This window comes from Andrena cerasifolii, chromosome 14 (genome assembly GCF_050908995.1).
Source record: "Andrena cerasifolii isolate SP2316 chromosome 14, iyAndCera1_principal, whole genome shotgun sequence".
Lineage (NCBI taxonomy): Eukaryota > Metazoa > Arthropoda > Insecta > Hymenoptera > Andrenidae > Andrena > Andrena cerasifolii.
The window spans coordinates 5,324,043-5,351,708 of record NC_135131.1 but is presented as its reverse complement, the minus strand read 5'-3'; the positions used below and the strand labels follow the sequence as shown (position 1 = coordinate 5,351,708).

The window sequence follows — 27,666 nt, the reverse complement described above, 5'->3', positions numbered from 1 at the left end:
CGATCTTCCTTTGTCCCGTTATTCCAAGGGTGGGCCGCGAAGGAGCAGCCGGAGTTACACGATACACCCCTTCTTCGTGGAAGCTCCTCTCTCCAGCTTTGAAGCCTGCCGGCAGACTTCGACATTCGAGATGCAACGAAACGCAATGGAGTTACCGCGAGCTCGTCATAGCGAGGCGATTACGCGGGAACGTTACTCGCGCTGAGAATCTCGTTACAGGTGGGAATCGTCCCTTTGAGAACAATTACCCGCCAACTGCAACGATATGCAAAGCACTTTTTGGGCCGAGTGCAATCTGCTTTGTAACGGTCGAGGATCGCGAGACGGCTTCGCCAGGTGCAACGGCTGATCCTTCTAAGGGTCCTTCATTCCGAGGAAAAATAGCTCCGAGAGCCTTCCCGTCCTGGCAAGCTCGTTCAACGAATGCTGTACTTCGCGAACTATTGCTGAACGAGTTCCTCGCTTCGACGCCCGCCACCCGTATCGGCGGAGCATCGCAACAAGGCAGCAGATCACGGCCACTGAGAGCCGCGAGTGCCTGAAAACATTCCCGCCCTGTACACCCGCCACTTTGTGATCGACGTCGATTTTCTTCGGTGCGCGACAAAGTTGAGACTTGCTCCGGGAACGGGGCGAAGTTTCGACCCATAACGAGCCGGTCTTTGTCCCGCGGTGGTAACAATAGGCGATAAGCCAGCGACTGTGTAATTGCGAGGAAAATACTAACAGCTTCTGATGCCAGCGGAGTCTCTCGTTTCCCTCGAATCTCTTCGCAGCACTTGCCGCCGGTTGCGATTCTAGTCGAGGGTGTAACGCGCGCGATACAAGTTTGTTCTTCCGTGTCTGATGTCGTGGCGGACCTGCTTCCTCCGTGTCCTTTGATCTCGCGGCATCCACGGAATCCGAGGTAATTCCGAAACGTCGCTTTATAACGAAACAGTGCCTCGACACACGAAATGAAGCCTATACAGTACAGTAGCCAACGTGACTACCCCGGGAGTTGGGGAGGGGATCGTTGTGACTTCTCCCGACGTATTCTGTTTCCACCGATAGTCGTACAAAACGACCGCGTGACACCTTCGACGTCTGATAGATTAAGTCGTCCGTGAACGACGCCACGAGAGTTTCTTAACAAGGGAAGTTCTTGCGAAAGGAGACCCTCTTTTGCGTGCTTCTGGTTGTGCCTTGAAATCGTGAAAGCGTCGATTCTTTTATCTGTACACGTCCGATGAGCCGTAAGTCAGAGAACGGCTGCCCGACGTTAGGTGGCGAGCAAGAAGCGGAGGCTAGCTCGAGACGAAGAAAATACTGCGTGGGACCGAGGGAGGGGCGAATGGTTCGACGGAGGATTGCGAGGAAGTAGGTCCTGACCTTCCAGCGCGGAGGAAGCCCGGAGGTATCACTTACATCGTCGAAGGCAATCGGGCCAAGGTGCTCGCGGAGGCAATACGCGTCTGCCGCGAAATTAAGTTAATCGAAAAGAAGCAATTCGTTGGGGCAAGGTACTGCGGCAACGGGCGGAAGGCCGAATCAATAGCGGGTGGGTCGCAACCAGGCTCTCGCGAAACGGTCCGAGGCTAGTTAAAAGCGGATTCGAGCCTTGCCCGTGGCTCGAAGCGTGAATGAATAATCAAACGGAGCCGGATGATAACGCTACCGAGCCCTTTTGTCCTCTCTCGAGGCAGATTATTAAACCCTTAAGCGGCTGCGGCGATGGATACGATGCGTGTGCGCCGCCCCTGTGCCGGTATTGTTTGCAGAATCCGACCAAGAAACGCTCGGCGAACGGGTAAATTGTTTATTGCTCGTCCCTCTCTATTCCCCGCTGAATTCCTTTCGCTCTGCAACTCCGCTCTTTTCTTCTCTCGTTCTTTGCGCCTCGGCGGAGGAAAAAATTAATCACTTCGCCGAGTATAGCTTCTGCGCCGCCCTTTTTTGTCCCGTCTTCTGTGAGACAGCCGAATTTTTCGTTCACTCGTACTACTTAAGGCACTGGTCCACAACCTGTGCGTCGTGGAGTGTTTTCTGCTGGCGATTCTTAGCACTTATTTATTTTAATATGGTTTAATATGATTATTGTTAATTGAAAAAAAGGAAAAAGCTGATTATCCAGATGGAAGCATTCCACTGAATAAGATAATTACATATATTAAATAATTTTAAGTATATTTAATATATGTATTAAGGTAATATTATTAAGTTAGAATTATATTCTGATATACCTATTTTTAATTTTCTTTACCTTATTGAATTTACCTTTCGTTATATGCGGGGGTGGGGCAGGTTATCTGAATAATAGAGTTTAATGCAATATTAACAATAGTTTTTTAAAAAAAGAACTCATATTTTTCGGGGGCTGTTACACGACAAATCCCCTTAAGGTGTCTTTTGGTCGTCTTTTCTTCTTTGATCAGTTTTCCCAGTGAATTTGCCCGAGTTCGAGGCTTGATAACATTTAATTATTTTATCGCATTGTTTTCTTTGTTTGACCAGACATCTTCGCCACTTTCACGGTGTCTTTCTCGCGCGTCCCGTTTCCATTATCGCCTCTAATGTGTGTTACGCTTTCCCAGGCGCTTTCAATTCCCCCCACGTTGGCCCGAAACAATTCCTTTCCTTTTAATTTGGACCGTAAGCGGGAGAAAATAGTCAAGTATGGACGCGGCAGTTTAATCCTTTATGAAGCAGACAGCGGCAAGGGACGGGCGAGACGTGTTTCGCGTTTTAAATAACGCTCTAAAGAAGAAAGTACCGTTCTGTATTTGTTGCTGCCTCTCGCCACCGTGCAAGATGAAATTTCATTGTCTCAACGCGCAGGTCGAAAAGAGAATGCAGTTGTTTCAAATTTACGGATTTCGACTTCGAAGTTGGAAAATCGAAAGGAAAATTTCATTCAGGCTTGAAAAAATACCCTCACTCGTACCTTCGCAATCCGTAAGGTCGCGAAATCTCATCTGATTATCCTAAATTTCACGCGAGCCCTCTGGAATGCCATCAAAGCATCGGTGATAGCGAGGGCACTTTCAGTGACAGTCCCAACCGCTTCGAGTTCTCATCCCGGCGGCCATTGTTCGAGATGCGAGCAGATAATCAAACAGAACCCTCGTTCCACTAATGTTAGCCCTGACTTTGATTCGCCGCAGCCATTTACTCGTCCGGCGGAATCGCTCGAGATTTACTTATCACGCGTCGAGCGCGTCCACGGCCGAAGGTGCCGGCTGGCAATGGCAAGGAAACCGATTGAAAGCCACGGTGCCCTTCAATCCCGTAATTAATCCGAGCTTCGATCGCCGTTCGAATGCCGAAAACCACCCGGCTCCGAGGCGGTATAATTTGAATTTTCACGATTCGCGTAATGTGATTTGCGGGGTTCGACGCACCGAAGGGTGCTGCGCCCTTTGTCGATGCTACCTGCTCGCGCCATTCGTTGATTGCCAGACTTCTAGGAGTTTCGTTAAGGGGCGACTTCGGGTCTCACCTCGCTCTCGTGGGCGGAATATGAACGAGTCGAGGGACCGGCGACGAACTTAACGCGGATCCGCAATATCATCTGTCGATCAGCCTGGCTCCCGCGAGACGAGTCGTCCCCAGACTGCTCGCCATTCTGTAAGATGATCTTCCGCGTGTCTGACGTCGATCAGGCATCGGTCGTGGTCCCCGGGGTAATTTTATTCCACGATCCAGCAGCGGTAATGGCGCGACACCCCAAGCGCAATGTGGCCGGAGGTGAAACTCTGTAATTCGCGACAATGCTCTTGCTAGAGTAAGCGGAAGAACCTTTGGTCGGCGGGAGCCCGAAGATCAAAGGGCAATTTGCCAGGAATCAAAGAGTTGAGAGTCTCAGTGGCTGGAATGGTGGATCCGTGGTGCTCCCCGCGCTTCTCGGCGGCAAGAATCAATCTCGTAGTTTGGGGAATGCGCTGCCGAAGGCGGCTTATGTATAACAAAAAAAAGATCGTGAAAAAGCTCGGCGACGGGCAAAGGAGCGAAGGCAGGGGAGAAGCTCTTGCTTCTTCTCGTTCGGGGGAATTGTGGTTAACCGTACGGAATCGGTAGTGTCGTGGAAAAGAGGGTTGTTACAAGCGGCCTACACCACGCCCGGCTTGGCCCGCCAACTGGGGCGGTGTCACTCTCCTGCAATCGATAACTGTTCACTCTTACTGAATTTTATTCGGCTTCTCGGCCCAAAAGCTGTGCTCTCCAACCTCGCGCTTGCACTCGCACACCCTAGGCTGCTTCTAATTACCACGTACCGGGACTTACTACCTTAGGAACGCGCGTGTGCTCTGCGTGGACCTTGTCCGACCACGTACAGGCCTTATTCTACTGCCGCAGGTCCCACTTCTGCTTGTTTAGGCGTTCGCCGGCTCGTTCTACCTACTTTATAGCGTCTGAGGATTAGCATAACTTATCTGACCACACGCCAGTTTCAGTCCACCTCATTTATCATCTTATTGATGTTACAAGTTTGCTTTACGCGGATGAGGTACCGGGCGTCTGACCTGGCACGGGTCCGTTCCACTGGTCTATCTACTCGCCGGACTTGTTCTACTTTGTTGACGGCGTATAACCATCGCGCACTTATCTAACTACCTGCACGTCCCGTATATTACTCCCGACCTTCCACGAGATTACTCTACTCTGTCAATTTCGCGCTATCTGCTCGGGAACCGATGCGCCAAGGAATATACATCAAACAAGGAGTACGGAGCAGAAATTAAGAACACTCGCGACTGTCACTCAGCAACGAAATCCAGCACGTAGCATCCCAGGCATATCGGATTCCCTTCTCCCTCGTTTCCTGTGTACCCATAGTGTCGGAGTATCCGTCACCGGGCGAAAGTATCGTTCGAGGCACCCTCTGGTGACGTCACCGAAATAAATCCCGAATCAATTTCTGTGGCAACAACTTGGAGCCGGTCCTCTGCCGCTGGCCACTGAAACAGCCTCGCCGTCCTCGCGCCGCGACTATCACGCTGGCCTCGGACACGCGGCGATTTTTCATCCCTTATCGTCCCACGTCGTCGCCCCGTGGCGACGCGGACGCGGAAACTGCGAGCGCTGATACGCGCTGGGAGCTCTGAGGGAGGAGGAACCGAAGGAATACCTAGCTTCTGGATTTATTTAACGCCGATGTTTAATATCTGCCGCGATCGTCGCAACAAGTTGCTGAGTTGGTATCGCTCCAGGTCGAAATCCCTGCGACTGAAGATCCACGTCCACGCTTTGCAGCTATTTCGAAACACTGGCAGCTGACAAGCCGCAGAGAGGTAATAGTAGACCATCGGTTGCGACAGCAGAGGCACCGAATCCATCAAGGGGCACTTCTCGGTCCATCGACTCGCTCCCCAATTCGAGCCGCACCGCCCGAAGTGTTCCGTGAAAGCCAGAGGGCTGGATCTCTCTTGATACACTCCCCTAAGTCTTTCCAGCGCTGCCGGACGCTACTTATTTCATGTTATACCTCGTCCACTCACTGGAAGAACGAACCGCATCGCCGGCTTCGTCGTATCCTACCGGAAGTTGAGGCTGCCACGTCGATGCCGCGTCGTATTTCCCGAGGGCCATGTCGATGAGGGAGAAACTGCACCCGGAGAACATGCCCGCGCAATCCTGGCCCTCGTGGCCCGCTCTATGAGCCCTGCTGTACGCGTGATGCTCCTCCGGCTCCAGCGAGAACAGACGCTTCAAAGGGAACCTGTAGCGACCAAAGGAAAAGGATTCGCAGAGCTTTTTACGCGCCCGTGAACCTCGAGGAGGCCTTCCAGTTGCGTGCATCAAAAGGTGATGAAAGCAAGGAACCAGCCGGGTGCCGCTAATTATTGTATATTAACGAAGGATCAAGGGTGCAACGTGCAAGTTGAAGATCCAACCGAGGCGAAATGAGGACCGCAAAGTAATCGTTGGAAATGATTAAGCTTCGGATAACTTCATCCACGAGCAATGACACGGATCAGAGAGAGCACTCCGGCGGTGTCTTCTAAGCTTATTTGCTTAATAAAATTCGCCCTTGCTATCCTGGCTGCTCTCTTCCCTCCTCGAAACGAGATTATTCCGAAATCCCATCGATCCCCGGGCCGAAGCCCGCCCCCGAAATTCAAGTGGAAAGAAAGGAGCCGAGGTGAGGGATCCCTCGAAACCACGCCAACTGGAACCCTTTTATCCCTAGCGAACCTTACGTGAACGATATCCTCATCATCTCCTCGACCAGAGTGTTCCCTTTCGGCATGAGCCTCTGCGAGGCCTCGCAGAGCGCCCGCAGCACGCATGTCCTCCCGTCCAACTTCATCCTGAAAGAACCGAGAGATTAGAGGAGCGGAGATACTCGGAATGTAATAAAGGGGAAGAATGATCGCTATTTAAGCCAGCGGAGAACGGCGCCGACCGGCAGGCACGAAATCAGGCGAGGGAAATGTTTCTTCGGAATGGAGAATGCTAAACTCCGCGTCGTTCATTGAGCTTGATTGCCTACTTTCCAGCGCTGAGAGTTACTGTACCGGCTTGTGCTCATCTAAATGCCACCTCTGATACGTCTGACCGTGCACAGCCGCGTCCCACCGCGCCTCGCCGCGCACAGGCCCGGTCTCGCTCTGTCTGACCACGAACAGGTCTATACTACTGCTCGTGCGAGCGATACGCATCGCGAATTTGCCTATCGAAAGCTGTGTGCGCACCGAGTAATACGGATTACGGCGGCACAAAAGGGAGTGCGTCGCGAGTGCAGGAGCCCATATTTCGTGGCTGAAGATTGTTTGAAGGAACAGAAGAGGAGGCTGCTCCCGAGGGTCGTATTAATGTATACCTTTGCCATCGAGCAGGTTTCTTGTTACGCGCAGAAGCTCGCGGGAAGGCGGACGCGCTGTTTTCCCATCTGGTCTATCCTCTTCCCCGGCAAGATTAAAGTCTCCTTTGACGCAACCTTTCAAAAATTCCTTCCTCTCCTCAATAATTTCACCGTTCATTTGAGTGGCTGCAGGGAGGCGCGGCTGCGTCGGCCTCAGAGGGTTATCGCGCACGTCTCTTAGGAAAGAACTTTGCGCGCTACTTGTTGGGAGGCAGAGCCACCGGCAAACAGGATTAAACGGATAGGGGAGCCCGGTGGAAGCATTACTCGAGATCGGCGTGGACCTTTATCGAAATACGTAATATTTGCTTGGTCGAGGGAAAGCCGCGGAGGGAGACGGTAGGAGCGGGACTCACGACCCCATGAAATAACGTCGCGTTCTGTTATCTCCAATCCGAGTAAACGCCTGCCATTAATTCAGAGAGATCCTCGGCGAGGGAGAATGGAGATTCGTAGGAGTGGATTCGAAGAAACTGGATGGAATTAATGCTACGCTGCCGGGGCTAAACACGCGCAGCCGGCTCCCCTGGAATGATACTTTCCTCTCGAAATCGTTTTATCTAATGTATTATACCGTGGCTCCTCTCGGTCGCCTCCCCGAGTCTATTGATTCAGTATTCCTCGCCCGGCGCTTCCAAACGCGTCCTTCCGTTGATACGATAAAAAATTGAGGAACAATTTCTCTCCCCCTCGGCTGCACCGCCCCTAATAGAAATCTCTGGGTGAATAAATAAACGTCTGCTTGCCAGGGCGACGGGCGCGCGCGGGGAGGCAAACGGCACGGCATCCTCTACCGCCCAAAAATTGATTCTAGACGGTGGATGAGGGTAGCGGTGTGGCGCAACGGCGGTTTGCGATGGGTGGTTCACGGCGGCGGTGCTGTAGCTGCTTAAGGGTGGCATGAATCAGAGGGTGGCGCCTCAACCAGCGTGGAACGTTCACGTAGCAGCGAGGTAACAGTCGGCGGAGGAGGATGAGGGTTGTTTCTGAGCGCGGCTGGCAGACCATTTATCTGTTTCTGGGGCCAACAGCCACGGGGGGAATAGTTTCTCTCTTTCCCTCTCCCATAACCAGATTTATATCCACCGCCAAGGGGCTTGATTATTTTCGTCGACTGGCCGCCGCTGACCGAAATAGAATTGGATGCACGCGAATGACGCGTGGAACCTTCCCCACCAAATAATTCCCTCCCCTCTGAATTCTCGCGGGGGATTTCTCCACCACCGTCTTCCCCTTAGGCCGCGTCGCACAGTGGTCTAATTTGCCAAAAAGCTGGCCAAAATGCAATTTTTGAAAGTATAAAACAGCGTTTTGCTACTATGGCACATTTGTTATATACATTGCAATGTATATAACTGTTTGAAAAATTAAAATACAGTAATCAGTTATTATATAAACCTTCAAATTTGGCTTAATTTCTTGGTGCTTAATGTCTTGATATTTCTATCATTTTTAATGTATCACACAAAGTTTCAAAGAATTAATTTGTGAAATGTTTTACCATTAAAATATGTGTTACAAACATTAAATTTTCATAGCAGCGGTCCAAAATAATTGTACATTTACCCGTGTATTTCTTTTTGCAATTTTGACTTCAGATTCTGAATCAGCCACCTCGGAAACCCTTGTACACCAATTTTTGTACAAATCGGAAGCTGCCTTCATATTTTGGCCAGCTTTTTGGCGAATTAGACCACTGTGCGTCGTATCCAAACGAGGGTTGACGCGATATTTCTCCCCGATATTCGTTCCCGCTGATCTTCCGGTGGGCTTCGATAACCATCATCGCGACACGACGACGTTTCACGCCGACGCGACCGAAATACATCACCGCAGATGACACGGAAAAAACTGAGACGGCCCGACGGCTCTCCATAAAGGCGGATGACGATCGTTCGATCACGTCGGGACTACTAAAGCCGCCGTTACATTTTATTATCGGCCCTGCCTCTCGCCGCCGTGGCCGCACTTCCGCAGAATTTATTCGTCGATACGGTTTTCAATGTATCGACGGGCCTTAATGGACACTCCTACTCAACGCAAATGGACACTCTGTTCGAGAAACTCGCATGGAAAATGAATTTCGACCGGGGCCTCCGTAATGCGCCCTACCCGCGGAACGTTAACCGCCCCATCCGACCTCTATTTCCCCCCCCCCCCCCCCCGATTGCCCCCGCCGGCGGTGTTTAATCACGTAAAAATCCCGCGGAGACTCTCCGGTAACGAAAGAATCTCTTACGGCCCGTCTGACGACTCACGGAGCCGTTTCACTTCGCCACCCACGCGCGGCCCGGCCCTCGCTCGTCTGAGCACACACCGGCTCGTTCTACTCGCACGAATCGCACGCCCTTTTATCTTCTTGTGCCATTAGACGCGAGCCTCTTCTTACTTGTCTGACGAACAACCGTGCTATTCTACTCTCCGCTGCGCACGCCGACCTGTTCTACCCGACTACACACGCTCCACGCCACATCTCTACTTATTTCATTCACTCGGGGGGCGAACGTACGCCAGCCATTTCTATTACGCTTCTCACAATGAACCGACACAAAGGCCGGCAGTCGTAAAACTTCTTTCACGGGCGGTTTCATGGACACTAAAATTCTTCTCGCCAATAACTTACGCATTCATGATGGTCTCCAGTTTATTGTACAGGTCCCTGCGATGCCTCCTTTGCAGATAATAGTAATCCGGTTTGTAATACTTGGTTTTACCAGGCCGCGGGTAATATCCCGGCCGGGTCTTCCATTGCGCGTACTTCCACGGGTTCTTCTCGATCACGTTGCCGGCGTAGGTGTTGTACTTGCTGCCGGGTTTGATTTGATCCTTTCTGAGCTGCAGAAAGGGCTCCAGGGCAGGCTTGCTCTCGTTCGGTAGGTCGTACGAGATACCCCAGTTCACGCCCTCCGTGAAAAGGTCCTCCGTTGTCAGTGTGCTCACGGTGAGGCAAAGGGCGATCTGTGAATAATGGTAAGCGGAGCGAATTATTCCGCCGGAGGCGTATCGCTGCTGGAAACGTTCAACTTTATGAACGAAGTTAACGATATCATTGCTGTCGCGCGATTAATCACAGGATTCCTCGCATCCTGAACGGAGTTCAGTGCGAAAGGCGTGCGTACATATTTCACCAGCGATCGCGTCGCGTTTGTAACGAAGCTGCGAAACGCTTGTTACACACAATAAGTTATCATCGGTGTACCGTGAAACACGCGAAGCGATAATCGTAAATGTTACACCGAAACAATTCGCGTCTGATTCAACGTCTCGTATCGAACGCCGCGTCGCGCTTGATGTATTAAAGATCCGATAAACGGATAGGCGTTTGAACGGCGAAAAAAGAAAGTGCGACAGACGTATCCGCGCGATCTGAAGCTCAATTACATTCGCGGCCGCTGTAAAGGAGCATGGGAGGGGATGCTACTCACGGAAAATGTTGAACCTTCGGGAAACACGACGTAACGCTTCCTCCTCGACAGGGAAGTGGTTCCGTCCGACGTGACTTGATAGTCACTCGCAATGATGCAGAGTATTAAAAGCAGGAAGCAGCATCCCTCTCGATCCATGGTTGGCCTGGAGAGGAAAAGGTGAAAAGTTACTGTCCCCCCGGAGGAAGATTCAAAAGGTTCCGCGAAGGAGCTGACCTACATCCGCGCCCGTCATCCGGACAGAACTTTATTAACGTTCAACTGATACGGGAGGAGAGCGAGCTGGCAGGGAAAGCGTCAAATCAAGCAAAAGTCCCTCTTTGCGCTCGCGGAACTTTCCAGCGTCCCTGCTCCGAGACGTCCGCGTCAGCTGCTGTGGACCGAGTCCCGCGGGAAGTCTCCTGTAGCTCTGTATCGGATGCCGCGTTCTAATTACGCAGAACAAACGATCGAGCGAGCAATTACGCGATGCAACGAAGTTATCATCATCTGGCCGAGTTGCCATCGTTTAATCGCAGCCTCCGAGGGGAGGGGCAGCCCCTCGCGACGACGGACGTCTCATTAATTCGAGCTAGAAGCCTCGCCACGACCGAGGAGCGAGCAATCCTCTGGCCAGTTAACGGGACGTTTCTCGGCGATTGTTTTATTTCTCCCGCCGCGGCCGGCGAAAAGTTCCAGTCACGAACGAATCACCCAACTTCCCCGGCAGCATAGCTAGGTATAATCCGCTGAGAAATTGTTCGACGACTCGGCTGAAGTTAAAGAAGGCCTCGAGGACGTCGCTGATACTCTCCGCTGTGGCCACGAGAATCGCCTTAAGCTCCGGCCACGTGAAAAGTGGCGATCGCCTCCTCGACAGCCCTGGATTGTTAGGGCAGACCCTCCAAACAATATCCAACGATGAACGAGCTTGACTCGCCTCGACCACTCGACGAACCTCAGTCCGGATGGACTGTCGGTCAATTGGCAGAGTTTAAAGAAATGGATAATTCTATGCGTACAACTGTGCCGTTTAAAATGCCCACTAATCCGTTCAGGACCTCGCCTCTATTCCTCTTTAGTTCGCCTGGCACGTGATAAAACGGCTCCCCTGACGAGAAGGCGTAAACGCGGCGAGAAGCTAACGCGGGAACAGGGAAATTGCGCATTCCTGTGCGACTACACGTCGATTCATCGCCTCGATGCTCTTCCTTCTTTTTTCGGATGTAGCCAGCCGCTCGTCTTTGCTCCATTCCCCCTTTGCTTCAATCCACTTTCTCATCTTCGGCGCGCCCTTCTGTCTTCATTTGGTATTCTTTTGCTTTTATCATCCGCTCTCCTCTCCCTTTTTCATCATTTAAGCGCACATTTGATGAGGAAGTTTCATTCTTCTCGGGCGAGAGCCCTCGTCCATCACTAACTTACCTGTTTCACGCTGAAAGATAAAGGAGGTGTGGATAGTTGAAAAGATTCATCCCCCGAAAAAGTAGCGAGGAGAACGTTGCGCTTTATAATTCAACATTCAGACTTCAACTTCCACGCTGCCGCCGTCCCGGAATTAACACTTAACCGAAACTCCAGGAGCCGCTGCTGCGCAAGGTAGCCGAATATTGCCTGCCCGCCGAAGGGCCGAAATTCGACTCGTTAGTTCTCGAACGTCACATTCAGACACTCATTAATTCTTCTCTCCTTGTCCTCGACAAAGCCCTTCATCGTCGCTTTCCCTCCTGGATCGTCCTCTTTTCACGCTTTTCCGCCCAGTCTCATCTCCTCGTCTCCCTCCCGCCGTTCGGCAGGAATGCCGCATTTGTCGTCGGAAAAAGGATATTGTCGAATTCCTTCGGGGAGCTCGCGCCGTCGCTGTTCGTCTTGTCGGGGGAACGTCAATTTTCCGGCGTTCGAACGGCCTCGTTCTCGCGATTATTTCACGCGGAAGAATTGTTTGCATGCGCGGAAGCTCGTGGCACGGAGTTAAGCGAAAGTGCATAAGAGGATGCCATCGAAGAAATCGTCGCCCACGTCCTCCCCTTCGCCTCTCGCTGCCAGCGCGTCGGATTCCGCGTATCGATTAATTTCTCGCGACTTCCTTGTAACGAAATCAACTAATTCTTTTTTAAAAATAATTAAGGGCGGAAGCCACTGTGCCGGTCGAAAATAAAGGCTATTTTTAAGGCATTTTTTAGTAACGAAATGTAACCTTTTAGGGAAAATCTTTATTACCAACTGAAAATATATATATTTAATTAATATTTTATGCTTCTGGATTGGACAAATTTTGGGAAGTATGGCCACAACATACGGTAACGTTAGGCTCTTTGCAAAAAAATTGCTTTCCAACGATTTACTTTGAATAGGAAAAATCAAAAGTTTTCTTACAGTATATTATAACAGCTTCAGTTAAGCGTGCAGATATAGAAAAATATTAATTTTTTAAGAAATGGCGAACTTTGAAAGAAGAGGTATAACAACATTCATATAGATTAAGAATCTCTTTTCTTTTCTGTGTTTCGGATAAACCTTACAGTACTTTTCGTCAACGCCAGGACCACTCGACTATTTTTCATCTCTCTTTTTATATCTGCCATGTTTGTTTGTCCACTGTCACACAAAAATTCAGAACAATAGTTGAAGATACAATAAAAAAGCCCGCCAAACCTCAAATTAATCTGTCGAACCGTTTTTGTAGAAAAAATTCACAAAGAGTTACCTATTTATCGGCCCAAACAGGCGCAACCCCCCTTAATTAATTGTCGCGCTCCATAAGAATCACTTCTTTACAAACTTTCCTCTTCGTATCGCTACTCAATCCAACTCTACGCAACGCACGATCCGCATGGCGCATTGTTTTTGTCAGAGGATTTTTATACCGCGCATATATTGGCCGTTTTCCCCATTCATCTGCTGATGAAATACAAAATTGTCCCGCGACCGCGACGGAAACGTTTTTAGGGAATTGCAAGGAAAAAATGTATGCACGCTCCACTGGTCGCTCATCTGGCATTTTATTCGAAATGGTTGGGGCGAAAATTGCGATCGACCCATGGATAAAAAAAAAAATCGCCGATCCCATGAACGTAGGCGCCGCGAATCGGCATTTGTTTACTAAAAGCTATTGGGCCGGCAGCCGGAGTACTCTTTGCAATCGAGCGAGTGGAATCACAAAGTCGCGCATAATCGACGCTCGAGCTGTTGATATTCCGCTTCCAGTAGAATTATTCGCGCGGCGAGTAATGTCCCGTTCTCGCGGACCCTTTTAAACGCGGCGTTTAAAAGCAATCTTCAGAGACGCGGCAGTTGTAATATTTCTCGGACGAGGGCTGCGCTTTTCTTTCGGATAATTAAATCGAGATAGCAGCGTTACCCTTTCGGGGGGAGCGGAAGATCAACGCTTGCACGAGGGAAGCCTAAATCCAGCCATTTACATTGCTGCTCCCAGCCCCTCCCACCTCCGAGGGACGTGTGGGCAGCGGGGTGTTAAAACAGCGATATCGGGGCGGCCTGGATAACTTAAACAACGGAATCCAATCGCACGCGACGTGATTTAAATTTGGACGTGGAGCGTGGCGCGCGTCAAATCGAATGAAATTCCTTGTCTGAACGAATCGGGACAGCCTGCTACCGTTCCCCGGCCCCTCGGAATCTGTTAGACGAGTCAACACAAACGATTGAAATTTCTCAACTACTCTCCCGCCCCCCCCCCCCAGTTCGTTCAGCCTCCGTGTAACGTCCTCCGCGAACGTGACTGCGCGGCAGCGAAAAATGTTCCCCGGCGAAAATTGTAGCTCCGTTAACGTTCGAATTCGCGCCAGTATTGCCAATTATCCCCGATGCGAAAACGGGCCGCATCGAACGGCGAAGCGAGCTTTCGCTCGTCGAGGCAGCTTCGCGTGATAAAACCCTACGCCCGCCGTCAAAATTATCCCATCGCGAAATGGAAACGCGGGGGTCGTTCATTGCGTCGACCAGCGACGATTCCGCAGCTCCTCGTTTTTCTTTCTCGCGTCCCCCGACGGATCGCCCCGCGACGATCCCCGAAATTGTTTCGGCCCTTGAAATATGGTTTCGGACCCCCGTGGAACGGCCGGCGATCGATACCAACACGTGGCTCTGCACACGGTGAGTCACGTCTCCAATAACCACCGCGTCGGACCCAGCAGCTTCGCTGCGACCCGACGGCGCTACGAGGAATTTCTGTCGCCCGTGCCGCTCGCCCACCGATGCTCCGCGTTCATTACGACGAGCCTTTATCGGATAAAGCGCGAGCTTGATTCGACGCGGCGGCCGAGGTACCATCGCCTCGTCGTTTCGACGACTACCCGCTTTCCTCGCTCCGCTCGCTCGAATACCGACGCGCGGAGTCTCTAGGATCTGCATGGTTGCTCTAACAGTCGGCAGCCACTTGCCAGAGGCTGGGAAGACGGGGCAGGGGTGGGTATTCGTCGATCGAGGGGAGCGGCGCGGATAGAATTTCCCGCGTTGAACAGAAGATCGATCCTCCCGGTGGAAGTATCTTGTAACTCACTTCGGTAAACTCTTTAGGAAACAGGAAATTGTTAGTCTGCCGTGGAAGAGTGGTAGGGCAGAGGAAATGATCGATAGGTGATGCCGATACTGCGAAACACGGACTTGGAGGACTTTCCGCCGTGAACGATGGCGGCGACGTGATCTCACTTATCGAGCAACCGTATTACCCTGCGACCACCATCCCTACCAGCCTGCTCTCCTCTTCCTCTTCCCCTTCGCCCTCTTGGCATCCGCCGACGAGATGCCCGGTCGTTAACAGCCCCCCTCTCCAACCGATGAAAATATGACGTTGCAAGTGTTTCACCGCTCATTCGACCAATTCAATTTACAAGCTCGCGAACACCGCGAGATTGATAACGATCGTCGCCATGCAAATTCGCTCCCCTCCCCCCCCCCCCTGTGTCTGATACGGTGCGCTTCATCGCTCGAAGAATCGAGACGTCGCGATGGATTCTTGATTCTCATCGCGATTAAACCAGCTCAGCTTCGTCGCGCGAAACGGTAAGCTTTGTGAGATTCAAGTGCGCGTGTCATCGCGGAAACCCATTGTAGTGCCTATCTCCCTGCCAGCGGAGCGCGGTCTAATTAGCGGGCGACGTAAAAGTGCAATCACTGCCGTAATCGCTTGCGAATTCTACGGAGATTAATCTACTCACCGAGGTTGCTTCTCCGCGGGATCTTGGTAGACGAATGACGCCGTGGCTCCTGTAAAACGACCGTTATTATTACTTCTCGAGGGCAGGCCGAACGTTGTCGAGTTCATTAACGCCGGACGGGTTCCTTGGCTTTATTTGACCAGCGATTAGCAGCTACGGGTGGTCGAACGAGACAACGCTAATCACTGCCACCGCTATAGGCGACGCTTCACCTGCCTGTGTAATAACCCTGCGGAACCAAGGGGCATTAATTCCCAGCCGAAAGTTCTTTCGGCTTTACATCGACGCTCAACGAAATCGAAATTATGGATCTCGAGATTGGGGAAATAATTTAATGTGCGCTGCAACGTGCTTGCTCCCTTATAGTCAGTAATAAGGGAAAAGTGAGAACGAAAGATTATTTAAACACCATATATTTAAATACCTTACTGTTTATTTATTTTAGTTTTTATTTTATTTTCTTTATTATTGTTATTATTATTTATTTTCTCGTGATCTCGTTCTGTGAAAAGATGTTAGTTTCTTTACCGGTGAGAAATTATTTGGGGACCGCAAATATTTCTTGCACCCAGGTCCCTTTATAGAGAAGCCAGTCCTGCCAAGTCCATATTTCTTAACTCTCGATAAATGCTGATTAAAGGTTCGATCAATTACAGTAAATCAGGTAGTAATCAAAGACTATTGCAAAATAGATAAGTTCTTCCCCCCAGTATTGTTGTAAAACACTTCGAAAATGATCGTTTCCATCGATCCTCAAGGATTTTAGGATAGAACGACTGACTCGGTGGTTTTTAAAATTGTCCATCGGTCAAGCCCTCGTTCGGCTTCATAATTTATATCGCCGTCTCCGCGGAAGCGGAAAAACGAGGGCGAGGGCCGGCTCGCTGGGACGTGAGCTGTCGATACAAACACCTTGAACGTGCCCGACGGAAAATTGGGTCGCGCCGCTGGAAGCAGCCTCCCCTCCCCCCTGGGGGAGGCTCGTTTCCACGTCTCGGTGGAAAACAACGAGAGGGTTTAAGAGGTTACTCGAGGAGAATTAGCATCCGATGCCGGCGATACACGGAGAAGAGGCAGCCGTCGTCTGGCGGAGAATTCCCAAGTATCGATAAGCCGCGCGCCTCTAAACTTCCGCGAAGTTCAATTTCCACCGCGTAAGGAGACAATCGATGCTCGGGGATAGACGTTAATATCGCCGGCTCAACTTCAGCCGTGGCAGCGCAATTATGTTGACAAGTATTTCGGAGACTTCGACAGCCGGAGAAACTCGCCCGGGCGAAGGCTCCGAGGGGCTGGGACTCGGGGAAAATTGCAGCCGGTGTTCAGGCGTAACGCTCGTTTCTATCCAGCAAAAGGATTACCATCTACCTTGTTTCCCCAATTTCCCCGCGAATGTGCATGGAAACTTAGCAATAATCGCGAGCGGAGCTTCCGTCTGCGTGGGAATCAAATGAAATGATACTCGGCCGAGCTTAACAGCCCCGAGTTAGGTCCGGGTTTCGGCTGAATTGCATCTGCGTCCGGCACTAATTGTGAATTGTACCTGAATCTCACCTAATCCAAACGATCCTTCGGTGTTGTCAAAGTTACGTTCCACGAAGCCTCGCGAATATAAAAAACGATAAAAAAATATCTGTCACACTTTCGTCGACGCTTCCTGCCGGAACACGTGTCGATTGCGTCGCGGCGCCCCGGCGTCACGACGCAACAACCCGTCACAGCCAGCTGGAGCCCGACACGTGCGTCGCGACGTCGTTTAACCGGCGGCTCGTGCCGCTCGGATAAGCTGTATGTTCCGAATGTATATTAACCGCTTATCCGCGTCAGCCGTCTCTGCAGGTCCCGACGCTTTACGCCTTCAGGGCTCGAGAGCGTCGCGAGTCTACCCGGGGCCAAGGAACTCGGTCGATGACAGGCCAGGGATTTATGAGAGCCGAGATAACCCCGCTGAATCGTTCGTCTGGCGTGTCTATCGATGCCTGGGATACCTTCAGGGAGACGGTTTTTTGGAGCGGTGTGAAAGCAGAACGGGCGAGTCTCGTTTTTAATCAATCACACAGCTAGAGTTTCGCGAGTAGGAGAAGTTTATTGTTAGCTTACAGTGTCCGAGTACAGATTAAATAACAGTAGCTTCAAGAACGAGAATGGGCAGGGGTAAGCAACGTCACAGGCAGCCGTCGTCTTATAAGCGATGTCGTACGAGTCCGCCTGATCCACGTCCTCGACATTGCTGAAATATAAAGTCAGCGATGTAGAAACTCTGGGAGCGTACGCGAGGTTTCTCGCGTCTCTGTTGCTACCTCAGGACCAGTCGAACGACGTCCTCGATGAACGAAAAGCCCGGAGGGCTCAGCAGCGCTTTCGTCTCGCAAATGGTCCTCAGGACGCACTGCCTTCCCGGCAAACTCCGGCTGAAACGCACAGTTTTCGCGCACCGTGAAAGGCCGCTCCATTCCATTCCGCGGTTATTAGAAAGGGCGCGCGGTGGCGGCGAGGGACGCGCGCAGCAGCGAGCGCAACGTTAATCGAGTGAAACTGTCGGGAGTTCTTAATTAATAGTGCGCGTGGCTCACCTATTCAGCGCCGTCTCGAAATTGCTGTACAATTCGCGGCGGTGGCGTCGCTTCACCATCCACGGTCTTTTAACGCGGAACTTCTTGCGGAAATTCTCCTGAGACGGTATCGGCCAGATCGAGTCGAACTCGAAGTCCATGTACCAGTTGCTGGGCAGGGGCAGCTGGATAGATTGCAGCATCGACACGGTCATCTAAACGAATGAAAGCGCGTTACTAGCCGAAGAGGATTTGCCTAGCCTGCGATTCCACAAAACACTGTGTCACTTGGATCCCCTAAGAGCGCTCGATTCCCATCCACTTTAAGCGCACTTTGGGCCCTCGCGAGCCCGCTGCACTCACCACGAAAGCGCTGCCCTTCGGAAAAGTCAATCGTCTGCGTCTGGACAGGATCGCCGGCGAACTTTGACCGGGCAGGTCGGTGTCGTTACGGTGACACACCGGCTCCCCGTGGAGCAACGGCACCAGGACCTCGGTGAGAATCAGGAGGAGCCACGGAGCTCTCATTCCTCCGGAATTACCGGCTGGAATCAGCCGTTTCGCGGGAACACCGCAGACCTCTCCTGGGAGGATCCGAGAGGGGCGGAAAAGTTTTTCAGGGAAGCCAGGACATCTTTCGCGGTAACGCTGACCCGTGCTCGCTTACGTTTCGCCCGCGAACTGCCTTCGGCTGGCCGGTCATGTGAACGCTCGTCACTCGGCCACGTGTGTTTGGCCATCGAGTTATCGGCCCCTGCTCGGGTCTCCGGGAAAAGATTCAGTCTTCCAATCGACCACTAACGCGGTTGGAAGCTGGGCACCTCGCTCCGGCGTTATTTCAGTTCTGGCAGTTGTTTCAGCATCGCTCTGGGGCCCTCGAGGTGTTTTTAGATACGTAGATTACGTCTGTATTATAAATTCGATAGATTAAGGGGTTCTTCATAAAGGATTCCCGGTTCCTTGGCATCGTTTCTCCTCGAGGAACCTGAAATTCACATTCCTGGCGTCTCTGAAGGATTCCTCGAGGGGAGGTCGTTCCCCAACCCCGCAGCGCTGCGCAGACCGCGGCCACGCAGGATCAGGGTGTCTCTAAATTTCGCAAATCTCTGGAAATGTATTCATCGGCAACGAGACCTCCGTATTATCCAATCTCTAGGAATCCTGACCGTTTCCCGCGGCTTCCATCTGCGGGGTAATTTCACTTTGTGCCCCCCCCCCCCCGGCCTCCTCGTTCCCCTTTCCACGCCTCTCGCGGCCAAAGACATAGCTGGATCAGTCGGCGGGGCAGCGATTTATCCGGTGTCCGAGTCGGGCTGATTTTGCTCGTCCGAGCCTGGTCGATGGCCCTTAATTAAACGGGTCGTTGCATTTTAAACGGGGACAGGGAATTCGCGAAATTACGAATAAATGAATGCCCGATGTCCTCGCGATGGATTTTCTCGGGGAAGCCCGATAATTGCGACCCCAATGGCTGGCGTGCAAAATAATACATAGTCTTGCTATAAATCTGCCGGCCACTTTATACGTTTATATCCGGGAAATAATGCAGCGTGGCCTGGCCAATGTACATTAGGGTGGCACTTATTTATACGCGTCGAAATTTCTTTTTTGTATTTTCTTTTTGCTCTCACCCCCTAGAACGGTGCCATTTCATAGAAAAATAGCCCCTGGAAATGTTTATTGCTATCGGACAACAGGAAAGAGTGCCGACCACGCCTTGAAGTTTAGAATTCATCAATAGTTTGGATTTAAAGTATTTCTAAAAAATGGTAAACCCTATCGAAATTTTGTTTAAATAATATTAACAGAGCATTCAATTTTCGACAGTTACAGTATATATAATTTTTTAACGCGTATAGACTATACATCACGCCGTACACGTGGGACATTTCTATATTCAAACGCTATTATTTAAAAAATATATAAAAAAAATGTTTAACATCAATTTTTTTTTGTATATTTATTATTTTCTGGCTTTTAGTGTTTGTGGATTTACATTTCACTGCTCAGACTTCTTTACAAATATCTTTTAATGCTATATATAGTTTAACAGTTTGCTTAAACGTTATAATGCTAAAGTCACTAAAAAATAATTATTTTCGTGCACTACAATTTCGATGGTGATATGATAAGAACGCCTGCAAAGTTTTAGTTTTACTATTCGTACATAGGTACGCGATGGATCATTTCTCGATAAATTGTGTATTTTTGGTAATCGCGTTTTTCGTGCTTCCAACCATTTTATTATACAGTAATTGTAGAAAATTAAATGCTCTTTTAATATTATTTGAACAAAATTTCCATAGGCCTTACCATTTTTTAGAAATTCTTCAAATTCAAACCATTAATGACTTCTAAACTTTAAGACCTGGTCAGCACCCATTCCTGTTGTCCGATTGCAATAAACTTTTTCAGGGACTATTTTTTTAACAAAAGGAACCATATGAGGGGTGGGAGCAAAAGAAATCGCAGGTTAAAAATAAGCACCGCAGGTTAAAATGTCCGTCCGACAGAATTCCTCCGTGGTGCGCGGTGTAATTCTTGAGATCACCAGGCACGACGGAACACTATCAAGCCCGGAATGCCCGAGACAGAGGATCGCGCGTTTAGGATCGCGATCTGGGAATCGACAACACGCGTTAATGATGCGCAACGCAAACGCGAGTCCCCAGATGACGTTCTCAAAGGGAGAATTGCGTTACAGCTCGTGCATGCGAACACGAGATACCCGGGTGTGCAAGCAAAATACGCTGGCAGTCCCGCAATCCCCGGAAGGATGCCGCCTGTATTATTCCAACCGCCGCGTCATGTTATTGTAAAACTAATGAATCCCACTGATGACGTTTACCCGATTCACGCGAACGCCAACGGGGTTCCGGAGGATTCGGGGGCTTGATAAGACGCAGGGTGGATCGATGGTGTGTTCTTTATTACTCAAATTTCACGTGGAAGGTATAATTAAAGAGAAACAGTGGTTGGAGAGGTTTGGTAACATTTCCACGCCGGCGCCACGGGTACTTCCCCGTAAACGATAAACAAGCATTCGCGTAACAGACGCGTCTGTCTTTAATAAAGCGCCGAGTAGATAAAGTACCGTCACTAGTCAGACGCCGCGCGGTTCTCCCAAAGCCGGCGTGTAAACGTAACTCGAGTGCTTTCACGGGTTCTCCCCGCGGCTCCGGGCACCGATGCTCGCCGAGAAAATCAAGAAGAAGTTCCGGTCCATTCTAGAAGACGCTCGGACACCTGTCCTCCATCTCGGCGCAGCTCTCGCCCCAGAAATAAGCTCTCTCGTACTCGGTCACCGAATCGCTGTCGTCGAAGCTCTCGGATAGCCTGAAATACAAACAGCCGAAACTCAGTTAGGAAGAAACGGCGAAAATGGTAGCTTGTCAAGTAAATACTGTGCTGCGAAGTCGCGTAATTACGAAGAGAACCGTGGCGAGGTGAAGCCGACAGAGGGGACTTAATCACCCCCTCCCCGAGGAAGACGGCTCGTCGGGGAAGTTTTCTACGGGGAAACTTGCCAGGTAGAAGCCGGGCACGAAACGAAATGCAAATGCGAATGAATTCGGAATGATCTGTATTTTCCTAAATTCCCTTTGCCCTTTCCATCGGCTTCCCTTCCGCGGAATAAACTACGGCGAAAAACGTTCGGCGCGCTCGAAGATGAGTCGACTCGCGTTGCTTCCGCCCCGCCGTTTAATTAATTACCGACGGGCAACTGAGCCCGAGCTTCATCTCTGGCAAACAAAAGCCTCTTCCTTTACGCTCCGCGAGGCAGCCAGCGATTCTTCGCCGCGCTAGAAACTTCCGGGCGATTGCTGGAACGGAGCTGAAAGTTATCGAAAGAAAATTCCGCGAGTGGGGTCCACGGATCGGTAAACTTCCCCCCGGGGAGTCTGAAAGGACGTCGACGTTTAGCAACACTTGACGAGCGTCGTGGATGAATTCCACGCTTCATCGAAAACGTGTAACATTTATTTAGAGAACGCCTTCCCTAACAGAAAGTAACTCCCAGTATTTATCGATCGGATCCAGGAATAGTGAACAGAGCTGGGAAGCATTGCTGGAAAGTTCGAGATGATCGTTTAAGCAGACTTCCCTCTTCGATCGAAAACCTCCCCCCTAGTAAATCGCGTTTCCCTTCGTTAATCGACATTCGATTAATCACTGTTTCCCCGTTTCGATCCTCCTTGATATTCCATCTTCCTTGATTAATCTCCCCTCTAATCATCGTTTAAGCATTCAACGCCTTTCCCACATCGATCCCTTTTCCCTGCGTTAATGAACATCTGATTAATCAGCAATTCCCCGTTAGACCATTCTTCTCTTGCTATTCAATTCCCCGTTAATCAATCTCGGCTCACAATTCCGACTATCATCTGCCTCGATTGAGAAGGGGGAAATCCAAGCTGAATTTACATTCCACCTCCGAAGTAGCAAACGTAATAGAGGGTAACAATTGTCGTCTCCTTAAGACACGGCCATTGTGGGGCCAGATTAGACTTAGATTACGTGGCCGAGCTGCGGTAGTGTAATTGAAGCCAGCGGCTGTCGTCTACTCACGTGAACACAGCGTGCAGAATCTCTTGGAGGAAGCTGGCCCTGGCCGCGTTCGTTCGATTCCGCGCGGCAGCCTGGCAGATCGCCTTGAGGACGCAGGCCCTTCCGTCCTTGCCCTGACTTGCCAAGAGAACAGACGGTTAGAGGGTGGCGGGGCCGGGACCGTTTATCATTATCATCCTCGTTATCGTCGTCAGGCTGTCCGTGAGTCGGCGGTCTATTCATTAAGTTGGCGATAATACCGTCGAGCACCAAGTGCTTCGGCGTAAACCGGCGAAGGTTTACAAGCACCCTCTCCGCCCTTTCCAGCTAACCCCGCCCATGCTAACCTACCCCTCCCAAGCGCCGGTTACCCCGGCAGCAAACACTGGCAATTATGGGGTACGATGCTCTGCTATTAGGATTGGAATAATGCAGTTGCTGTGTACCGTCGCGACTCTGGCAATCTGCGGCGAATCTCGGGATCGTGTTAGGCCGGGATAAAGGAGGAGGCGCGTTCAAGGGGACCGTTTCTTCTCGGGCTTTCGAATTAAGGAAGCCCCGACGACGCCCGCAGGAAGAGAAGGCCGTGTCGCTCGTTCCCCGGGGAACATCTTCGCAGGAGTAACGAGGCGTTGGATATCTCGCGTGATTATAACGCCGCGCGCTTCGAGCGCTCGCGGTGTTAAAATTAGAGCAGCCGATGTTGCTGCTCGCTGGTATTACCCCCGCGGATCTTGCTCCGAAACTTGGAGCCGCTTGCTGGTACGCGTGTACCCGGTTAAGAAGCCGCAGCTGGAACAATGCAGGGCGATTAACACGGAGAAGTAACTACGCCCCGCGCGATACCGTCGCGGAATCTGGGTCTACAGCGTCTTCGCGAGTTCCCCGGCAACTCGTCGAGTGTAATTTCAAGGAAAATAATCGCCGCGAATCGCTGCCACGATTTCGCCCGCTATCCAGGCCGGGCCGCCGTGAAAGCTCGCGATCCCCGGCGCGGGATTCTTCTTTTAAGTGGCCCCGAGCACGAGGGCTCCGCTCGCGCGTCCCGGGACGCTGGTGGAAGCCAGCGACGTAAAAATTGATCTTGACTCGCGTCTAACTTGGCCGCGGGAACTTCAATAGAGCAATTTGACAAATGGTTGCCGATATCGGGCAATCGATGATATTTATGCAAGCAGCACGCGATGCTCGCCTGCACACGCTCGCCGGCGCGCCGAATGGCTGTTCTAATCGATCGATAATGCCTCCTTTCGAGTAATGCATTCGAGTAATGCACCCTCTTCGGCCATCGAGAGAAATCTCCCTCATTTGTCAATACTCCAACGGTCCCCGGATGCTTCTTGCACAGTTTAATTCCGCGGGCGGAATGCTCCGACGATGGGGAGAACCGATCTGGGTTATTAAAGTCTAAAATATACTGCCATACGAATGTTTGGCTGACAACCAGATTTCCTACCCAAACCGCCAACCCCGCGCTCAACGTGTACCTCTCGCAACGCTTCCTAAACTATTTCCAAAGTTTTAGCTTCACATACAGCGCAATTCATTGCAGGAAGGTTCCAGCAATGTTGCAGCAAGGTTACTATGTCCGCTCCTGTGGAACATTCCACGGCAACCCCCATGGAACCTTCCTGCAAGCTTCGGGGCAACGGAGTGTGCTGTATGGGCTGCCACACGCTCCGCCGAACTCTAGCGATCGGCTGAACGATTCAATCTCACCTCTTACGCTTCGATCACAATGATCCCCCTGACAATTCGAAGATTCCGGCCCCCAGCCTCAAAGCTCCGCCGAAATCAGGCGGTACCATAAATTTCTTGGAAATAACAAGAAACCACTCGAACGTTCCCGCGTGCTTTGGCTCGAGCACGAGTCATTGTCTCGCAAGAAACGAAGGCGGGCGCATTGAAGGGGACCGCTATTCGTCATTTCGACGCACGAGATCTCGAAGCGGGGGAAAGGGAGCCGGGGTTAACGAGATTCAAGCCGCACAATCGCGTCGAATTCGCGAGAAAGGGCTGCACGGAAACGTCCAGGGGAGCTCCAGTCGACCAGCTGCCCTTTGTTCCCCACGATTTCAGGCCGCGAGGCGGGAGACGCTTCTGTCGGCGCTGTTTCGCGATCGTTTTCTCCGCGGTGGGTCAACGTTTCCTCGCGCTTTACGCCCCTAGACGGGCGCACTTAGCCCTCCCCCATTGTCGTTTCCCGACGATTTTCCGCGGCGAATCGAACAAGTGGCCGTGACGAACGACGGCTTATCGGCGCCGAGACCGCGGGGCCAGCTGGTTTGTTTTGCAACCGAGAACCGGAAGGCCTCTCCAGTCGACCGAAAATCAAGAGCCCCTTGGAAGTGGAACAATGCCGCGAGCCCTTTTCGAAGTGTCCTCCACGAACTTTCTTCGCCGGGCAAACAATACCGGGGCTGGGTAAACTGGTTCTCTTCCGAATTGATCGCCGAGCAGCTTTGCGCGAGAAATTATGGGACCGGGGAGCTTCGATCGAGCTCGCGCCCCATTCGTCTCGATTCTACTGATTAATAACAGCCTCGCTGTTAGAGGAGCCTCCGAAGACGTTCGCGCATCTTGGAGGAGGAATTTCTCACGGCTGGAGAAGTTCAGAAGGGCGAAGGGCGCGTACAGACACCGTTAGAAAGGCTGGGCGAAAGGTTTTATCGGCAGCAAGCGGGGTCCATTCATTCCCTGAACCCAGGAATCGCAGGGAGGCAAGAGTGATTTGAAGGTTTACGGAAGGGAGCGATGAAATGGCAGCTAAACTTGCCAGGGATTGTTCGTCGCGCGAAAAACGAGCTACGGGTGAGTGGGAAGGGCTCGGGGGAGCCTCATCGAGCTGATGGAGAAGCAATCGTCGTCTTTTACGGTCGTTGTCCTGGCACTGCCTTTCTGTTACTCACGTCCCGAGCAGCGACTCCAGCTTGCGGTACAGCTGCCTCCTGCTGCGACGATGGTAGGCAGCCGGTGGATATTTGCGGAAGTCCATGCTGTCGCTGGGCAGCTCCCATGCCTGACCGGCGGTCACCCCCATTGTGAAGAAACCGGCGGGCTTGGAGTAGGTGCTCACGGTCAGGCAGTACACTAGCTGAATTCGAGGGACTTGAAGCGAGCGATCCTTTTCAGAGGATTACAGGAGAGATTAGCGTTTGTCTGGCGACGCGACTCACTTGAACGTTGCTCCCCTGTGGAAACACCAGGTACTTGGCGTCGAAGGCCCTTCTGGATCTCTGGATGGTGTCGCTGGTCGGTTTCGTCGAAGCCACGATGTCAAGCAGACAGAGGAATTTGACTAATCGAACGAGGAACAACGGGCACGTCGGCGGCATCCCGTTAAACTCCGCTGAATCGCTTTGGTAAACGGAGGAGGTCTCGCTGGACGGGTTTACCTCGGTCCGGCACGCTAAATGAGTCGCGCCGATGGATGACGGGGTGACAGGTAACGGTGGCCGGAACGCTCGAGACCGTTTAGCGAAGAGTTTAAGGCCTGATCGCTAAGTCGTCGTAAATTGGCCGTTAAAACGCTAGCAAGCGCGATCGCTTCTGCGCCCGCTGGCGCGCAGGAATCTTTAAGGAATTCTGTCCCGCTGTGATTATACGGCTGCCGCGAAGCTCGCGGATGAAGAAAGTGAGAGCGGAGTGGTGGGGAAGAGAGAGAATCGTGTGTCTGGGGAATATTGTATTTTTATACGGTACAGGAGAATCGACGAAGTAGGGATCCACTTAACGAAAGATTGATCTTTATCAGCCGTATCGCTGGCAGACCTAATCCCGCAAAAACTTGACTGGCTCGTTGAAAGTTTCATAAAATCAAGGAACCTGGAACTCCACTTAAAAGCTTGCTCCCAGGCTCCGAGGAAACAATAAGCTGCGCGGGGCCATTAATTTTATTGAACCCCGGATCTTTTCCACGAGACATTACCTCGACGATACACTTGTTTAACCGGCTTGCAGAAAATTCCGTTCCGCTTAATTCCATGTAGATTCCTCGTGCCCGGCTCTCCTCCCTAAAACGAGACCATCGCGCCTCGTTTTCCGCGTTCGGAAGCAAGCTGAATCGCCAGCGCTCGGAATACGAACCCTCGCGCCGCTGAATGGACGGACGAACCATTGCTCGCGTATTTCGAGTCGCGCAGCCAAAAATTAGACTGTTCCGTCGATGTTAAATAATTAATCGACGATCCCGCATAAAGGCGGCCCGCTGAATAAATGGCTCGAATGGATTTCCCGCGGTAGAATTCATAATCAGCGAAATAGGACCGCGAAATGGACCGAGGCCACAGTGTCACCGGACCGAATGAATTATCACGATATCGCCCGACGTGAAATTAATAAAAAAAAAAAGAGGTGGACGAGAGAGCTGCTGCAACGGCGGATCATCGTTCGTCGCTCGCCATGTAATTAGAACGATGGTATCGGACCTATTCGCATGGAATCGTGAAATTTTACGATGCAACTCGCGAAAATATAATTGGAACGTTCGCCGTTGTAAAAACGGAATTGCGGACTTTTAGCCACGCTGATAAATCGTCAGGCGCGCTCGGCTCTCTCCTCTACCGATCCTCCGCTAATGGCACAGCATCGAAATTTAGCGCGGCTCATAGATAGTGGTTTAATAGTCTAGCGTCAGGCGTTCGTCCACCGCCAGGCTTGATTTTCTATTTTCTTTCGTCTCTTAAGTGTAAGTTTCTGCTATCAAGTGGGAGCAGCGAGTTTCCCGACCGAAGTAACCGCTTTTAATTAATGAGAAGTTGCTAATGTTTTTGACACGGTACTTGAACGATAGCCCCGCCCTGTCTGCCTCCGCCGCGGCGATCAAAACTTCCAACGTGCTTCGTCAATCTTCCATATTTTCTCCAGACCCTTTTCCAGAAAAATTTAACGCGCGCTGTTTCCTAGGGAATTAAACAGGCAGGGATGTAGAGACTTCGAAACGTTCGGCTAAGGTTCGCCGGACTCTGCGCTGACGTATTAATAAAACTCGTTAAATAACGACGACGAACGACTTTATTCTGTCCTCGCGTGCACTCAAGAGACTCAGCCGCGACACCCAAAATGAACTATAAATCTGGCCGGTGCTCGGCTGACCATTTCATTAATGCGAAATGAATTACGCCCCATCGTTGTCGCGT

General features: G+C 51.2%; 3 protein-coding genes across 3 annotated transcripts; all 3 read right to left on the bottom strand.

Moving 5' to 3' along the window:
* Window positions 1-3,487: 3,487 nt before the first annotated feature.
* Window positions 3,488-15,459, bottom strand: LOC143376159 (uncharacterized). The gene is made up of 5 exons (XM_076826088.1): window positions 15,429-15,459; window positions 10,270-10,414; window positions 9,468-9,802; window positions 6,180-6,290; window positions 3,488-5,698 (listed from the first exon to the last, which is right to left on the bottom strand). The coding sequence occupies exons 2-5, from the start codon at window positions 10,405-10,407 to the stop codon at window positions 5,449-5,451; spliced, it is 834 nt and encodes a 277-aa protein (XP_076682203.1). The 5' UTR covers window positions 10,408-10,414; window positions 15,429-15,459; the 3' UTR covers window positions 3,488-5,448.
* A 2,060-nt stretch (window positions 15,460-17,519) lies between these two features.
* On the bottom strand, window positions 17,520-18,645 carry LOC143376568 (uncharacterized). The gene is made up of 4 exons (XM_076827047.1): window positions 18,344-18,645; window positions 18,002-18,195; window positions 17,729-17,839; window positions 17,520-17,658 (listed from the first exon to the last, which is right to left on the bottom strand). Exons 1-4 carry the CDS (start codon window positions 18,506-18,508, stop codon window positions 17,520-17,522), a joined length of 609 nt encoding a protein of 202 aa, XP_076683162.1. The 5' UTR covers window positions 18,509-18,645.
* Window positions 18,646-20,921: 2,276 nt separating this feature from the next.
* LOC143376467 (uncharacterized) lies at window positions 20,922-25,903 on the bottom strand. Its single transcript, XM_076826832.1, has 4 exons — window positions 25,705-25,903; window positions 25,438-25,622; window positions 22,550-22,666; window positions 20,922-21,316 (listed from the first exon to the last, which is right to left on the bottom strand). The coding sequence occupies exons 1-4, from the start codon at window positions 25,861-25,863 to the stop codon at window positions 21,208-21,210; spliced, it is 570 nt and encodes a 189-aa protein (XP_076682947.1). The 5' UTR covers window positions 25,864-25,903; the 3' UTR covers window positions 20,922-21,207.
* Window positions 25,904-27,666: the final 1,763 nt, after the last annotated feature.

Coding starts and splice junctions, on each gene's coding strand:
- LOC143376159 (XM_076826088.1), bottom strand. CDS start 10,407: ATGGATCGAGAGGGATGCTGCTTCCTGCTTTTAATACTCTGCATCATT. Junction 9,803..10,269: donor CCGAAGGTTCAACATTTTCC/GTGAGTAGCATC, acceptor CATTATTCACAG/ATCGCCCTTTGCCTCACCGT. Junction 6,291..9,467: donor CTGGAGACCATCATGAATGC/GTAAGTTATTGG, acceptor CGGTTCTTTCAG/GATGAAGTTGGACGGGAGGA.
- LOC143376568 (XM_076827047.1), bottom strand. CDS start 18,508: ATGAGAGCTCCGTGGCTCCTCCTGATTCTCACCGAGGTCCTGGTGCCG. Junction 18,196..18,343: donor CGAAGGGCAGCGCTTTCGTG/GTGAGTGCAGCG, acceptor TCATTCGTTTAG/ATGACCGTGTCGATGCTGCA. Junction 17,840..18,001: donor TTCGAGACGGCGCTGAATAG/GTGAGCCACGCG, acceptor TGTGCGTTTCAG/CCGGAGTTTGCCGGGAAGGC.
- LOC143376467 (XM_076826832.1), bottom strand. CDS start 25,863: ATGCCGCCGACGTGCCCGTTGTTCCTCGTTCGATTAGTCAAATTCCTC. Junction 25,623..25,704: donor CACAGGGGAGCAACGTTCAA/GTGAGTCGCGTC, acceptor CCTCGAATTCAG/CTAGTGTACTGCCTGACCGT. Junction 22,667..25,437: donor CTGGAGTCGCTGCTCGGGAC/GTGAGTAACAGA, acceptor TCTCTTGGCAAG/TCAGGGCAAGGACGGAAGGG.